At 43.2% G+C, this 17,577-nt stretch overlaps 1 protein-coding gene across 1 annotated transcript; it reads left to right on the forward strand.

Moving 5' to 3' along the window:
- The first annotated feature begins 303 nt into the window (after window positions 1–303).
- On the forward strand, window positions 304–17,563 carry dclre1a (DNA cross-link repair 1A (PSO2 homolog, S. cerevisiae)). Its single transcript, XM_069664843.1, has 9 exons — window positions 304–736; window positions 1,865–3,196; window positions 3,280–3,413; window positions 5,684–5,802; window positions 6,717–6,860; window positions 7,088–7,233; window positions 8,940–9,094; window positions 9,544–9,685; window positions 16,967–17,563. Exons 1-9 carry the CDS (start codon window positions 331–333, stop codon window positions 17,131–17,133), a joined length of 2,745 nt encoding a protein of 914 aa, XP_069520944.1. The 5' UTR covers window positions 304–330; the 3' UTR covers window positions 17,134–17,563.
- The last annotated feature ends 14 nt before the right edge of the window (window positions 17,564–17,577 follow it).

Genomic DNA, 17,577 nt, shown 5'->3' on the forward strand with positions numbered 1-17,577 from the left:
AAAATATGTGGAATCTGCTGCTCTGATTCTACACTTGTCTTTACTTTACATTCATTGTACTGTGGCGGTAAGCGTTAACATGTATTTGCTAACTATACAGCATGCAGCTATGGGAGAAATTATAACCATGTCGTAAAATATTAATTAACAGAAACTAATTCGTATTTGCAATCGTTCCGGTAAAATGAATCTCTAGTAACCGCTTTTCTGCTGTTACGTAGCTTGTTTTGGGCAACCGCGGGAAGTTAAAACATCCATCTCTGTGTAATAACAAGGGTTTAGCCGGGGTTGTTGGGTAACCTCGGGGACGTCACGCTCATTTTGCTCCAAATGTCACAGAAGGACGACTCTGAAAATGACATTTGGGAATATAAACCTCTTGAGAAGAAAAAGAAGAGAAACAAATCAACGTCTGCATCTTCTACTGTCATTAAAAGAAGATGTACAGCCAGAAAAACCTCCAAGAAAGACACAGCGAAGTCACGTGACATTAAAAACAAGACAGTTGAAAATGGGGATTGTAGCACTGTTAACGGACATAGCAGTTTAGAGGAAATTAATAAAACCTCAACGTCGTGTCCTGTTGATGACACAGAGCAAGTAGACAGTGCTGGTGAGGGACCATCCTCTGGAGACTTCTGCCCCATATGTCAGATGCCCTTTTCCATTCTGGTGGTGCAGAGTCAAAGGTGGCATGTTGCTGAATGTATGGACACCACCAGGAACACATGCAAAGGTACAGACATCAACACTTCCTCATGTACGTTATCTTAGAATTGACTGACGCACTGATGGACACGTGCATCATCAACAGAAACCCCTCATCACATTATCTGTATATAAGTATTTGTAGACCTTTGGTTGTCTAATGGCCTGTTATACTGTATTCTGATGCACACATGCTGTTTCTTTCAAATGGAGGAAATTAATACGAGTCCTATCATGTTATACATTATAGACACAATTCAAAAAACACCTCTAACACACTTAAGTAATATATGTTACAAGATTTTCTGCCTTATTATTCCATTATACTTCAAGAACAACTCCCGCAATTAAGTACTTATTTCCCTAAAGTTGTGGGCTTACAAGAGACAGATTAAAAAAACAAAATAATAATAGTCAAAATTAATGAACCAGAGCTGCGAGATTTGCAGACTTTTTTCACTAGGACGGTCAAACACTACATTTCCCATAATTCAGCTTCCTGAATCTGCTGCATGCTGCTCATGACATATGGGCTGGATGTCGGAGGTGAGTCCCCTGTTACCGACTCATCCGACTACCCAGGAACATTGTATTTGTTCAGAGTTTACCATGTAAGGGTTTGTATAATGTATTAATGATATGGCATTGTATTAATATGAATGTAATTGCCTTAAAAGGTTGACTTTGGCCGATATGAGGCATCCATATATTTGTTTGTGTTCTGTATTTTCAACCTCCAAGTTGGATATTTGTACACTGACAGGGAAATATGAGTTTCTCTGTCATTGTTACAACTTTATGTTCAGGGGAACTTTATTTACCTGTCCATTTACCAATCAGGTCCTCCCTGATTGGTAAATGTCTTTCAAAGAACATGCCACTTGTTTGTCAAGGCTTTTTTTGTTGAAAGCCCAGTTCAAGGAAACCTTACGACATATTTTGTGTTATTGTCTTTAGAAAGCTCCCTTAAGAGCCTCTCCAGATTTTGTACCTTAGAGGAAGTTACTTTTCTCAATTAGTATGTAGATGTGTAAAATCATTGTATTGCGAAAGGCTCCTCAAAGTGTTTTGTTTTTATTTTCAAAGTGCCTTTTAATTATCATTCCATGCCCTGCCCTGATAATCCTACTTTCTAAATGTTTATCTGTTCACACAGAATGTCCCGATGGCCTCCAGTGCTCCTCCACCATTCCAAACCATTACAAGAAATTCAACCACACACTCCTCGCCCACAGTCGAGCAAACGGTGACACAGCCCTCCTCAGTCTGTCCCAACAGGCCAGCCCCAGTTCGCTCCAAGGACTAATAAACAATAATGAGTCTGACTCTGTTTTGGAGTCTTCACAGGACAGCGCTGTTAGTCTTTCTGTTTTATCCAATCGCAGTATATCCCCTCAGAATAATCACACTGGTGCAACCTCTTCTAAACCAACAAATGGCCTTTTGTTGCTGCGCTCGCCTTGCCCCGAGGATTTAAAGAAAAAGAAAGGCTGGTCCTCCTTAACCAAAAGCCAAAAATCAATCAGTTCTTCCCAAGAAAGTAGATCAGAGCTTTCATCCACTCCTGTCGAAGCAGAGAGTGGGACACAAGCTTGTGAACATTTCCCCGAAAGCGAACCCTCCCCTGTTGATGATTTAATATCCTATTCTCCGCTTTCGGAGCTCCCTGCAGAGACTGAAGTCAAAATTAGCGAATGTAGAAAATCCCTCTTTAATAATGAAGCACCTAAAAATGAGGCTGAAGACTCGATGGAGCTTTTCAGGGATGGTTTCTCAAGTGAGGACGAGCTCCTCTCTGAATTTATTGGTAGTTTGGACTCCGGTAACGTTCAGGTAAAGGAGCCTTCTTCCTCCAGCACACAGCTGGAGTCAGTTACCTCATTAGCGCCCACCAATCAGCTGGCTGCCTCTGCTTGCACAGGTGAGTCCACCAGCGCCGTCAAGAGTAGTATTCAGTCACCTCAAAGTCTGGTTTTAGAGCGGCTGAGAGAAACTATTCTGAGCTCAGACAACCTGCCTTTAAAACACTTGACTGACAGCATTGATCAATCAGAGCAAGCGCCTTCATCACAAGCCTCCACTGTTCAAAGATCTCAAAGCATGCCGCCTCTGAAGGGCCCGAGCAAGGCGGGTCAGGCCTCCAGTCTGAAGCAGTCCGACATCGGGGTGTTCTTTGGCCTCAAACCTCTGAAGGTGAAGGAGAAGGAGGCCGAAGGTGGACCAAACGGACTCAACAACAACTCTATTCCAGCACGCGGTGAAAACTCAGGACGGAGACGACAACAGAGAGGAGGACAAAGAAAAAGTAAGACTGACAGCGCTGCAGGCGCCTCACAGAGCACAGGGACTGTTGGTAATGATAATGCAGGGGATGCTCAGGGAAACGCAGGGAGAGGAAGGAGCAGAGGATGGAGAAGAAGGTGGAACAGAGTGAACGCTGATGGAGAAGTGGAGCTGCCACGTTGTCCCTTCTACAAGAAGATTCCAGGTAAGGACAGTGACCAGTTATGATAATACATGGCTGCAAAATGTTTTGATTTTATTGGATGTAAACTTGTAATGTCTGCTCAGGTACAAAGTTTACCATTGATGCCTTTGGGTACGGAGAGATCGCAGGCATCACTGCCTACTTCCTGACACATTTCCACTCAGACCACTACGGAGGGTTGACCAAGAAGTCCACGTTTCCAATCTACTGTAACAGAGTGAGTCACGTTTGCATTAGTAAAATATAAATGACTACCAGTATTATTGAACTCCTTAACTAGGTGCTTCTTGGTGTGTGTTATATCTGTGCCTGAACAGATTTATTTAAAGGGCCAGTTTGCCAATTTTCAACCTCAGTCCCATCATGCTGTTATGGGGAGATAATGCTATTATAGTAGGAAAAAAAAATGCAATTTCGCTCTGTGCCTTTTGGAGGACGCTACCCGCTTCTCCAATGGGCCCTGGAAAACCTCTGCAAGACTACGTAAAACGCGGAGGCCAGGGAGCTCGCTAAACTACACTTCCTCAATCTAGGAAGACTGCCTCCGATGTCATGTCTCGTTCAAAATCGTCAGGTTTGTAATGTAGATTGCAGACCCGAAGATTTTTTAGACGATTTGATACCGCTGAGCCGTTGCCTGCAGCGAAAACGGTAGTATTTCACTCCAGCGTCTCTCGCTTGGCCGTTCCTTTCAGAGGGAGGGGCGCAATGCACGCTGGGTGTTGTAGGAATGTAGAATGGGCGAAACCACGAGCTGTTCGTACAACTTTCTCCACAGCTATGGCGCCAATTTCAAATATTATTGCTTCTATCGATTACAGAGAACAACAGCTTTGACTGACAGTGTTTTTTTCCAGGGGCGAACTGCTTCTTTGAAGCTCCTGTGAGGAACTTTCGGTTTGTGTTGATTTTGGCGCCCCCTGTGGACAAAGCTGTACCTCTCATCTCTTTGCTGATTTTGGCCTGTACATGCTTAAGTGGTGGTTTTAAACAAAACAATCTCATCATGCTTTCTTTAACTGTCATATGTATCACTCACTTTAAATGTTTGCCCTGGAAAATGTAAACAAAGGCAGCGTGCAGTTAATCGCTTCGTCTGACACCTAATAAATAAATAAATAATCAATGTTGTCGCTGATGGTCTGATTTGCTGTTTTAGCTCATGTAGAGGCATCAGTGTTAAATTCAGTCTGTTTCATAACCAGCTAAAACTCCTCACAGCTTTATTTGGTAGGGACAAAGCACGTTAATGTAGAGCTTTACAGTGAAAGAGGATGTAAATAGGGCAAGGTTAGCAAGAATGCTAATAGGCAGATACCAAATAATGAAAAACTACAGGAACAATAAACAGAGTCAAATATAGAATACATGTACAAATACATTGTGCAACATGTTAAGTTAAAAGTTATATTGAATAAAAAGCCATTTATGTTGCGTGATGCTTATTTAATGACTTGTCCTGCACAACATAAAGGCATTTTTTGCTTTAATTTTAACATGTAACAGTCATGCATGGTTGTTTTTAACCCAGATATCGTTTTAGTCCACCTTTTTGAAACTGCATCCAACACAAACTCACCATTTTTCTCATTCGAACTGGAAAAGAAAGAAACATTGTGCCACTTTTGATGTCTGCAGTTTTGTATGCAAAATAAAGGCCTGTTTGTCCTTGAATACTAACGAAGGGATTCATTCTTTGAAGGTGCTACAGACCCTTTTTTTTTTTTTCAATAATCCTATTTATTTGCACCTCCATTAAAAAGCTCTCTGACTGATCTCTGCCGCGTAATTCATACAGTGAATGCCTGATCCACTTATCTCACTGCACTGGGTAGAGTCAGAGTAATGAAAAATTAGCTCGCAGTTGGCGGCTATGAATACCAATTTTCCATTGGCTCGAGCTGTTGTGGAGTTGATTGAAATTTGAGGACCTTTTGAGGGGTTTTTTAAAAACAATTTCGGACAAAAACACTTGAGATCCATGAAATGAGGTTTGTTTTGGTCTCATTTGGTCCTTCAGATAATAGTTATTGCTGTTATATATGGCTCAAGCTAATCAAAATAACCCAACTGATAGCATCAAGTAAGAGGCTGGATGTGACGTAAGTTCAATTGGGTCATGATTTATCACAGTAGAGTGTGCGCACTCTTGGGATTACATCTAAAAACAGACTTGCAAGGACTGATTGGGACTCCGTCGGGGTTTTGTTTATTTGGTGGGTCACAGAAATTCAATGTAGAGTGCAGTACAGTGGGTGGGTCAAAGCCCAGAAAAGATCGACCAAAATCCCTGAGGAATTAAAATGTTTAGGATTCTATTTTTGGGAAATCACTCGATCAACAGCTTCATAATGAGAGCTGATTCTGACTCTTAACAGGTTTTTTTTATAGACTCCAAAAATCCAACTAGGCTTTGGTGGCTGCTGCTGCATCGCTGGTACAGTATGTTATAAATATTGACTGAGTCTCCTCTGCCTCTCTCGTCAGATTACAGGGAACCTGGTGAAGAGCAAACTGAAGGTGGCAGAGCAGTACGTCCACATCCTCCCCATGAACACCCAGGTCACTGTGGAGGGAGTCGATGTCATCCTCCTGGATGCCAATCAGTGAGTTCTCTACCTACCTTCAACATAAGCCACTGATTGAATTGAATTTCCCCTCTGGGATTAATAAAGTATATCTTCTTCTGATCACCTACTTAATATGGCCCAGTGACTGTATATAAAAGAAGAGTCTCAACCTCCTCCTCCGCCCGTCTCCGTCCAAGCAGCGCTCGAACATCGTTCCAAATTTGTCAGTGCTGAGTTTGATACACAGACTGAATGAGTAATAGATACAAAAAAGACCTAACCACGTAACATCTTCACTGTTTTCTAACCCAGTTTCGGCCCATTTAACAGCAAAAAGCTTCCTGTGTTGGTCCGAAGCAGAGATTCACGGTTATGTAAACTTCAATGACTAGTGATTGTTTTAGTTACGTCTCCTCTCGCTGATCCTCCTCTGCTCTGCTAATCCGGAACAGATCGGCTGCAGGAGCCGTATTTGTCAACAGAGCTGTCAATCATCCTTTTTACAGCATCAAATAACTAATTAAAAATAAACTTCTCTGAAAAATTGACAGATGACAGAAACCATGTTTGAGAAAAATATATTTTGATTTTATAGTTTGACTCATGTCCCATCTGTTAACATGGAGGAGGTGGGCTTTATGACCTATACTGCAGCCAGTCAGCAGGGGGCGATAGAGAGGTTTTGGCTTCACTTTTAGGGAGCTGTCATGTCGTCCATCTTTTTATACAGTCTATGATATAGCCAGTTTGTCTGGAGGGAGAGTGTCCTCATGAGAACTGTGGGAGTGGTCAGTTTCATCTTGATGACTTGTTACCACGGCCTGCTAAAAGACACTGGAAGAAGTAACATCACTTGAATGCACTTGATGGATAAAGATGATACTACAGCCATTGTTATAAAAGTTAAAACAGCTTCCAGCTTCACTTCCTGTCTGTGTCTGTTCCTTCAGTTGTCCAGGAGCGGCCATGCTGCTGTTCTTCCTGCCCGATGGACAGACGGTCCTCCACACTGGAGACTTCAGAGCTGATCCCTCAATGGAGACGTACCCGGAGCTACTCGGCCGCAGGGTGCAGACGCTCTACCTGGACACAACGTTAGTACCTCCCCGTCTCCTCTCTCCTCTGAGGTTAGAACAGAGGACTGTAGTAATATTGGACTTCTCTCAGCTGTGACTTTTACGGATGGTTACCGTGAATATTCTCAGACCAATATCGGCTAAACTGTGCACTTAGTTCTCAGTCTATGTCCTCAACTCTCTCAAGCAGTAAACTCAATAACTGTGATGCAGATGTCCTGAGGTAGTTCTCCTTGTCCTTACAGCTACTGCAGCCCCGAGTACACCTTCCCCAGACAGCAGGAAGTCATCAGCTTTGCAGCCAGCACAGCCTTCGAGTTGGTGACGCTCAACCCACGTACGCTGGTGGTGTGCGGCTCCTACTCTGTGGGGAAAGAGAAGGTGTTTCTGGGTGAGTGTTCAGTCTCAATGATACTTATTGCATCTGTTTGACCTCAAGGATCCATGTTATTTACCTTACATACCTTAAAATTTGAATACAATTTCTTGGTTTCAGCTTCTAACATGAAAGGAGTTGATGCTTTTTTGTAATTTTGTAAATGAAAAGTCTTTGGGTTTTGGACGGTTGGTTGGACAAAGGAAGCAGTTTTCTGACATTATTTGACCAACGGATTAATCAATTAATCGTCAAAACAACTGGCAGGGGGCGCTGTTTAGCTCAGTTGGTAGAGCAGGTGTCCCATGTACGGAGGCTAAGTCAGCCATGCATTGGCCTTGGGTTCGACTCTGACTCGCTGCCCTTTGGTGCATGTCATCCCCACTCTCTTCTCCCCATATTTCCTGTCCGTCTTTACTGTCCTATCAAATAAAGGCAAAAAAAAAAAAAACCTTAAAAAAAATGTAATTAAATTTGCCTTGATTTGATAGGACAGTGAAGATGGACAGGAAATGGGTTGGACTTGCACCAAAAAGCTGCGGGTCGCAGACTTTGCCTCTGTACATGAGGCATTTGCGAGAGTACATTGCGAGAATACACTTCCCAATTCAATGAGACGTCCACGGTTGGCTCCCTTTGTTACCGTTGTAACTCTTGATTTTCCTCGCTGACGGTTGCTTTCCTTTTTAAACTGTTTGCCTTCATCGGAGCGTCGAATTTGTTTCTTCTTCTTTGGATTTTCACTTATTTTTGAAGTTGTATCTGTAGTCATCGATCTTCTTTGTTTGTTCAGCCATAGTAGATTACCGTTTACTCGCAACACTTGCAGAGACTGGAACAGCAGCCGCTCAGCTCCGCCTACCCTCTCTGGTGATGGAAAACGCGTCACTAACTGGGCGCTGCTTGTGATTTTTTCTGTGAAGGTCGCCACAGACACCCAGTCTGTAGTACTGCAAATGTGAAGGCTTTCATCAGTGGGGCTCTGGCTCAATCACCATTGTGTTACCTCATTCGGTGATAGATCGAAGATAATGTGCTTCTTAGCCAAAGGTACATTTCATAACATACCTATTCCTGTGGGTACACATGTAGCGGTTATGACCGTGACTAATTATGCTTAAAAAAAAAAAAAGGTTGTTGTCGGATTGTAACAAAAGTGTCAATCGGGTGACGGTTAGAAGGAAAGTATTCCCACCAACACAAACCGTCTGACGTGTTTCTAAACCTTATTGTAAAAACGGCGTCTGCATCCTTACATCAGCTCTGACCTTTCCTCCCATTGAAAGGTCACTGAAACGGGAGCTCTGTGGAGAATTGTGGATTATCTGTAAAGAGCCACTCGATACGTGTCGTGTGTAGATCCTCTGGTAGTGACGCATGAATGATGCTCTGTCCCACTTTTGGCGGTGAAGTAATCAAAGCAATGTCCTCACAAAAGCGGACAAGATGCATTCATCGTGTAATCGCGCTGCTTCTGCCTGAAACTGGAGAAGAGGAAAACAACAGCTGACTTAAACGACTCCAGCATCGTACTCATTGTCTTCAACTCACACAGAAAAATAAATCCATATTGTGTTTGTTTGTCGTTAAGCAAATTAAAAGGAAACTTACTCATTAAATAAAATGTACAAATGTATATCAGGGTAACCATAACAACAGGGTAGTTAATGGTGTTAAAATAAAGAGGCTTCACCACAGACCTTATTCTGCTTCCTTCGCAGCACTGGCCCAGGTCCTGGGCTCTAAAGTGTGCCTCTCTAGAGACAAATACAACACCATGTGCTGCCTGGAGTCAGAACAAGTCCGACAAAGTATAACCACTGACGGGAAGGCGGCCCAGGTTCATGTTCTACCCATGATGCAGCTCAACTTCAAAGTAGGTGCAGCGGCCTCATTCTTCAGCAGCGATCTGAGAATAACAGTTTTTTACGGTGGGACTCAGGGGAGTGTGAAAAACGGATCTATTTTAGGAGCATGTTAAGGGAACAAAATACTTTAGCGAATTAGGTCCCTCAGGCAGTTTCTTATATACTTACTGCATTTTAGTCCAAGTATTAAGAATATTTTAAAGTGTTTGCAGACAGTTTTAAAGCAGGAAAACAAAGGATTGATAAAAGTGAAGTAATTTCAGGGCGATGTTCCCGGTGTTGTTTATATACCCGTCTAATGTTATGAGTTTAAAAGCTGCACAAACATGTGATATCAGTACATTTTGTTTATTTACACATTTGTTTTCTTTGTGAAATCCCACTCAAATATTCGTGCATCTTCGCTAAGTTTAAATATACAACTGTCATTTCCCCGTCTCCCTCCTCTTGTCTCCAGAAACTGCAGGATTACCTGGCTCGCTTTTCTTCCCAGTACGATCAGCTGCTGGCCTTTAAGCCCACAGGTTGGACCTTCAGCCAGCAGGTGGACTCAGTGGAAGATATTCAGCCTCAGATCAGCGGCAACGTCTCTATCTATGGTATGAAGTCCTCTTTTTTTCTCTCTGACACGCTTTAGCACACTTGGCCTGAAAAGATTATAAATAGCTAAGAATAATGTCTGAATATTTGTAAATACTTCTCTTTGCAGTATAAATCAGACCTGCAGCTTTATATAGTGTAAACAGCACTACTAGTTGAAGGTGTTTTGCAAGCTTGGATGTATTGGTGCTGTTATTTCCTGGCAGAATGCACTTCTCTCTTTTAGTCGCCAAAAGCAGAACCCTGTGAGGGTAAAAAAATCTTACCCTCTTGCATTCACAAGAGACTTAATCACAAGAGAAGCATTTCTCTTACATTGTATTTGTCCTGCAGCTCCCTCTATTGGCAAAGAGAGGAGGTGGTCCGCAGTCTATCATACAAATGACAGTACTGAAGTGGGTCATGATTTGATTTAGCCGTTTGTCCTCCTGTCCTGTATTTCATGTTCTGCATGGGTCCATCCACGCCACCAGCCAGCTGGCCTGTAACTCCCAACCAGCCCAAGACTTTTGCGGTGTGATAATCGTTTTGTGAGTCAGTCAGGCGGAATAAAAATCGCTCTCCCTCTCTCTGCTTTAGGTTGATAAAGTCCTCCTTGCCGTTTCTCACCATGTGCTACTACTGCTCCTAATATCGTTCTCTGCACGTGGGAGGATTAACTGTAGCTGGGTATTTTCAAAGAAGCAGGGAACATCACATTTCTTGAGGGTTGGAGTGATGACAGAAGAAGCAAAATAGTTTTCTCATTCTCTCCTTGAAAGGAAAAGAAATTAATCATTTATGGTTGTAATGTTTCAGAACGTAAGATCTGGCTCATTGAGAAGTTTTTACTTGCTTAAATCTGATCTGTACTCAGCCTCTGAAGTCCCGAAAGGTAAAAAATATTATCTTGTGCACACAGGATAATAACTTAAGGGATTGAGCTGCGTGAAAGTAAAAATCATGTCTCAAAAGTCTGTCTAGTTTAGTTATAAACCACCGGTCCTTCCCTCGTCTTCTAAATAAATATGTAGCACTGTTCTGCTGTACAAGCTTAAAGAACAGCCCCTAGATCCGTTAACTTACACTCACTATAAATAATAATATTGTACTGTATTTATGTGTTGAGTGCGTGCCTGTCTACAGCGTTAAAGAGCAAAGACTTTTATCACATTAATAGAAAGATACCACATAAAACACTTCAGCAAAACAGTTAAATTGACAATATTTAATAAACCAAAAATTATGCCTAAGTAGCAAATAAAGGAAATGGTAGTATTGTCCCAACAGCTACAGGCAGCTTTAAACAATACAAAGTTTCTACCAGTTAGAGGTTTCACTCTTTTTCTCCCAAAGGGAAAATTAAACCCTGGTTAAACAATATTATAGGCACACACAACAGTACCTAACACTTATTTAGAGTCAATATATTTATACTTAACACAATATTGGTGGGCCCACTCTATTGAAAACAAAACAAAGAAAAAGCCGGCAAATTACAAATAATTAACCCCCGTTGCAGGCCTGAGCGTGGTGTGGCGTTGGGCCACGAAGACGAAGATAGCCGAAAGTGGCCTCCCTTACGATCAGGGTTACTCACCACCCTCGAGAGTTCAGAGTTGCATGGTCCTTAGTTCCCAGATGCGGCAGCTCCTCACATCGATCCCTCGCATTGAATGATGGAAGAAAGTCTCTCCTTCTCACCCGAGGGGCAGCTAGGCTGTTCACGATCGTCCAAAGCACTCGTTGTCCCTCTCTTGTCCGCTGACGATATCCAAAAGGTGTGCTAGCGGGGATGTATCTCTAGAGCTAACACGGCTACAGCCCGCTAGCGACAGCTAGCTGCTACCATAGCTACTAGTTTAGCGGTGCAACACTAACCAGTCTTCAATACTGATCCCAAAAAAACAAACAGCCACAGCAACTGACGGTTGACTATAATGTCCATGTATCACAGTGACATTCACAAAGATAATTTTACAGAATACAAATAATAATACCGTTCTTCAGCGCGAGTGACGGCAGTCCCGCGGACTCGCTCTGAATCACACAGACCTTCACTCATGCTCCGTTGTTCTCCCGCCCCCCAGCCAATCAGAAACAGAGGAACTTGACAATGCCCCAAACTGACAAATAGGGGAAAAGAATACAACAAACAGCATTCTAGTATGTATAGTCAACCTAATCAGGTGTAAAGTGCTGTACCTTTCACACAAACTTATTATGCTGCATTCACTGTTATCTGTAAATTACACTACTTCACATAGAAATAGCAAAATAGCCTCTGTGGCACCTGTTTCTCCTCTGGACCAGATGGAAACCTTATTAATTGCCCAATAGGCAAGAGGTGGTCCCGGTGTAAGTTTTTGACTATGACCCTTCCTTTCTCAGGCTTTACTCTGAACACAGGCAGGTTGGGTAGTTTTTCGACAACCACGTAGGGACAGGAATTCCACTTGTCGGCAAGTTTATGCTTACCTTGTAGATTTGTGGCTCGAATTAGCACGCGGTCCCCCTTCTCTAGAACCTGGTTTCTCACTCTGGTGTCATAGTGTCTCTTGTTTCTTTCATGTGTTTTGTTAGCTGCTTCCACTGCTAACTGATAGGCCTTTCTCAAATTGTCTCTCATGTTGTCGACATACTGCAAGTAGTTCACATTATCCTCCCCATCAGGTGATGTTCCAAAGCACAAGTCAATGGGTAGACGAGCTTCGCGGCCAAACATCAAGTAATACGGAGAGTAGCCAGTTGCATCGTTCCGGGTACAGTTGTAGGCATGGACGAGCAAACTGACATGCTGGCTCCACTTCTGTTTCTGGCTCGGGCTGAGGGTTCCCAGCATGGACAAGAGAGTACGGTTAAACCGCTCTGGCTGCGGGTCACCTTGGGGATGATAAGGGGTTGTACGGGATTTTTTGATACCCAACATTTCCAAGAGCTCTTTGATTAGACGACTCTCAAAGTCACGCCCTTGGTCCAAGTGAATTCTGGCTGGCAAGCCGTAATGCACAAATTATTTCTCAACTAACACCTTGGCAACAGTTGATGCTTTGATCTTTGGTTGGATAGGCCTGGGCGTAACGTGTAAAATGGTCTGTCACAACAAGGACGTTGGCCACTCCCCTTGAATCCGGTTCAATTGACAGGAAGTCAATACATACTAAGTCCAGGGGACCATTGCTGGAGATTTGGTTCAAAGGTGAGGCCCTATGAGGTAAGGTTTTTCGGGCAATGAACCTACCGCAGTTTTTGATGTACTGTGTGATGTCCACAGCCATCTTAGGCCAATAAAATCTGTCCTTTGCCAGCTCAATGGTGCGGTCAACTCCCAGATGACCTGAGTCATCATGCAGTGACTTAAGCACTTTCAGGCAGTACTCATTGGGGAGGACTAATTGTAAGGTCTGTCCCCCTGCTGGTCTTGTAGCTTTCCTGTACAACAGGCCTGCTTTTATCAAGAGTTTATTCCTCTCTCGCTGCAGTAACATGTTGTCTGGACTGTTGCTTTGGGTGGTCGCAGGCCAAACTCCACTTTTTACTGTTTGTTTGGTGACATTGATTGTTGGATCCAGATCCTGAGCTTTGCTTATTTCCTCATTGGTTAGCTGTTCCAAGGAGCTCACCTCCAGTTGTGTGAGAAAGGTATAGACACCAGGGAGTGCACTTGGTGGAGCTCCAAGCTGGTCGATGAGACGGTTGGGGAGCTCTGGTGACTGAGTGATACGGGCTTGTTGACAAAGAGCTTTCACACCTGATATACTTTTGAATGATCACAAAAGACTTCCAGTATCCTGATGGAAAGAGACGATGGCTGGACTGAGTGTGACAGAGCTGTGCGAGATTGATGACCTTGCCACCAAATTGGTCCTGGACCCTCTGCTGGGCTTCTGCACCCATAAAATGAATACTAGTCCTTTACCAGAGATACAGTGTTGGGATAATCTCAAAGAGACCCGAGTGCGATTTCAGAGTACACATGACTTTAACGCAACACTCGAGGCGCTGACAGTGGGCGGACTGGCTGGTGACTATTTTAATTCTATGGAAAGCCATCGTCAGGAGCTACTGAGGCAACATGTCTATCGCTATCTCAGTGCCTTCCTGCTAGACAGTGGTGTCAAAATAGAGTCATGTGATAGATACTCTTAAGAGATCAATTGTACTCGCAAATGCTGTGCTCAGCTGTGGCTTGGGCCTGCAACTTTTATCAATCATGACTGCAAACCAAACTGCAAGTACTTTGGTGGCGAGAAAAATATTGCTTATATTGAAGTGATTAGACCCATCTCACTTGGGGAGGAGATCACATGTTACTATGGGGCCAACTTTTTTGGGGATGGAAATATAATATGTGAATGTGTCACCTGTGAGAGGAATGGAGAGGGCTACTTCAGACACAGAGGGAAGCAGCTTCATTCTGAACAACCAAAGGACCCTATGAGCCCAAAGTACCAACTGAGGGAGATATATCGTTGTCATTACGGAGTGTCCAGAGCCCAGAAGAGGGAGGGAGGAAGTACAGAGATCTGCACAGATGAAGGTATCGCAGGTGTTCCACATTACCTGGTTGCCAAGATGAGTGGCAAACTGTGTGGGATGTGTTTTGGAAGCTTTGTGAACTTGAAGCAACACCTTATAGTGTCCCACACTATTCCCAATAAACAGGAGCTTCAGCTTCTTATGAGATATGGGAATGCACGAACTTCAGGAAAGTTGGACTGCAACATATATTCGAAGAAAGAGCTTATCCGCCTTGATAAGCATTTAATAGACACACACAGGATTTATCCAGCAGATGAGCGAGAACCAATCATGAAGCAGGCCAAGAGAGCAGTCATAGTGAAAGAGATTGCTGCACTGAGGGAGTCCAACCCTGATGTGCCTATTGTATCCACGTTGGACATGGGGATTACCAATCAATACGAGGATTTTGTTCCACCTATTGGAGACCTGTCTAAAGAGCCCACTGATGAGGAACTGAGGCAGGAGCAAGAGGAGTCCCAGAAGGACGACAATGATCTTTACCTTTGTCTTCAGACAACTGACAGTTCATCGTCTAATGATTGTCCTTCCACTGGCATCGATTCCACCCCTATATCTCTTGGTCAAGACACATCCTCCTCCATTGACCTTCATCAAGCTCCCAGTCAGCCACTTCCTTCCACCCCTGTTCCTGGGTCTTCAAGCTCTTCATTCAGCAACATTTCTATGACTCCGATTCTCCAACCCCATTCCACCCCTCAGCGTGGGTCCATGAGTCCAGTGTCGTGTGAGAGTGGGAGTTCTCCATTCAACCTACCAGGGCACTTGAGTGGCCAGACTGAACACTCGACTGGTTCACTGTCAAAGACATGTGCATGCAACTGTGAGCATGTTTTTTCTAGGCTGCAGCACGTGGAACAAAAGGTGAATACTTTGCTCAAGATGCAGTCACAGGCAGCCACCCCCAAAAGTACACCACATAAAGCATCTCGATCGGCTCAAAGAGGGGAACGTGTAACCATGGCGAAGACGGACACATTTTTATATGAAAAGATCGTTCAAGACTTTGAAAGCTTTCGCTTGGGACCACGGACAGGAAGGAAGGACAGGGACAATGCAAAGCAGTCATCCAGCCACATTCGTCGCTTTTGCCTTTACATCGCTGCTGGCCTACCTTCCAGCTCCATCTCGTGTGACCTTAGGTTTTTAAACCAGATGGACAAGTTGCATACCTGGCCCAGAAGGGTTATGCATTCACAACAGTGAAGAACATGATGATTAACGTCATCATGTTTTTCAAAACGTGGAGAACTCATCCCAGCGGTGCCTCCATTTATGTAGCACTGTTCTGCTGTACAAGCTTAAAGAACAGCCCCTAGATCCATAAACTTACACTCACTATAAATAATAATATTGTACTGTATTTATGTTTTGAGTGCGTGCCTGTCTACAGTGTTAAAGTGTAAATACTTTTATCACATTAATAGAATGATACCACATAAAACACTTTAAACAGTTAAATTGACAATATTTAATAAAACAAAAATTATGCCTAAGTAGCAAATAAAGGAAATGGTAGTATTGTCCCAACAGCTACAGGCAGCTTTAAACAATACAAAGTTTCTACCAGTTAGAGGTTTCACTCTTTTTCTCCCAAAGGGAAAATTAAACCCTGGTTAAACAATATTATAGGCACACACAACAGTACCTAACACTCATTTAGAGTCAATATATTTATACTTAACACAATATTGGTGGGCCCACTCTATTGAAAACAAAACAAAGAAAAAGCCGGCAAATTACAAATAATTAACCGCCGTTGCAGGCCTGAGCGTGGTGTGGCGTTGGGCCACGAAGACGAAGATAGCCGAAAGTGGCCTCCCTTACGAGCAGGGTTACTCACCACCCTCGAGAGTTCAGAGTTGCATGGTCCTTAGTTCCCAGATGCGGCAGCTCCTCACATCGATCCCTCGCATTGAATGATGGAAGAAAGTCTCTCCTTCTCACCCGAAGGGCAGCTAGGCTGTTCACGATCGTCCAAAGCACTCGTTGTCCCTCTCTTGTCCGCTGACGATATCCAAAAGGCGTGCTAGCGGGGATGTATCTCCAGAGCTAACATGGCTACAGCCCGCTAGCCGCTAACATAGCTGCTAGTTTAGCGGTGCAACACTAACCACAGTCTTCAATACTGATCCCAAAAAAACAAACAGCCACAGCAACTGACGGCTGACTATAATGTCCATGTATCACAGTGACATTCGCGAAGATAATTTTACAGAATACAAATAATAATACCGTTCTTCAGCGCGAGTGACGGCAGTCCCGCGGACGCGCTCTGAATCACACAGACCTTCACTCATGCTCCGTTGTTCTCCCGCCCCCCAGCCAATCAGAAACTGGGGAACTTGACAATGCCCCAAACTAACAAATAGGGGAAAAGAATACAACAAACAGCATTCTAGTATGTATAGTCAACCTAATCAGGCACGTGTAAAGTGCTGTACCTTTCACACAAACTTATTATGCTGCATTCACTGTTATCTGTAAATTACACTACTTCACATAGAAATAGCAAAATAGACATTTAAACCAGATAATACACATTATATGACCATATATACATTAAATAAGAAAACATCTTAGGGTTTTATGATATAATAATAACCCAGGGGGTTACAAATAGAAAATTGATGCAATTAAAACCCACATTTGAAAAACCACTGCGGAACAACAAAGTGTAGATTATCTTCAGACTTACACGTCTTTTCAGCATAAAGATGATTTAACGTTTAAAGTCACCTCTCTTGTTTTCCTGACAGGAATCCCGTACAGCGAACACAGCAGCTTCCTGGAGTTGAAGCGTTTCGTCCAGTGGCTCCGGCCTCTCAAGATCATCCCGACGGTCAACAATGGCAGCTGGTCGAGCAGGAAGGCCATGGAGAAGTGCTTTAGTGAGTGGCTCATGGAAACTAAAGCTACACGGTAACTTATACACCTGTAAAACTGTGTTTACGGAAATCGCAGCAAAGCCAGTTAATTCTCAATACTTGAAATACTGCACGACCTCGGAACAAATACGCAGTGTTTTACCCCTTCTGACTTTATTACTTTTAGCCTTACATGACTGCAATCAAAACACTACCATTTCAATGCGGACTAAAGGGTATGTGACGCATGAAATATGTCCATGAATATTCACATCCATTAAAAACAGGTCAAATACACACTCTTATAACACTGTACAAGTAATTTTGTTTTAATATCTTTCATGTATTATTGTAGAGAACTACACCTGTGTCATCAAGAAGTATTATACAATGGAACTGATGTACCGCCTCCAGTGTAACCTGACTGTAGCGCTGCTTTAAAACTGTGCAATGATCTGTCGTTTGTTTTCTAAGAACTTCAAACTTTTATGCAGGAAAAAATA

The sequence above is a fragment of the Semicossyphus pulcher genome, unplaced genomic scaffold (genome assembly GCF_022749685.1).
Source record: "Semicossyphus pulcher isolate SPU_LCO1_2020_fin unplaced genomic scaffold, fSemPul1.0.p SCAF_16, whole genome shotgun sequence".
Taxonomy (NCBI): Eukaryota; Metazoa; Chordata; class Actinopteri; order Labriformes; family Labridae; genus Semicossyphus; species Semicossyphus pulcher.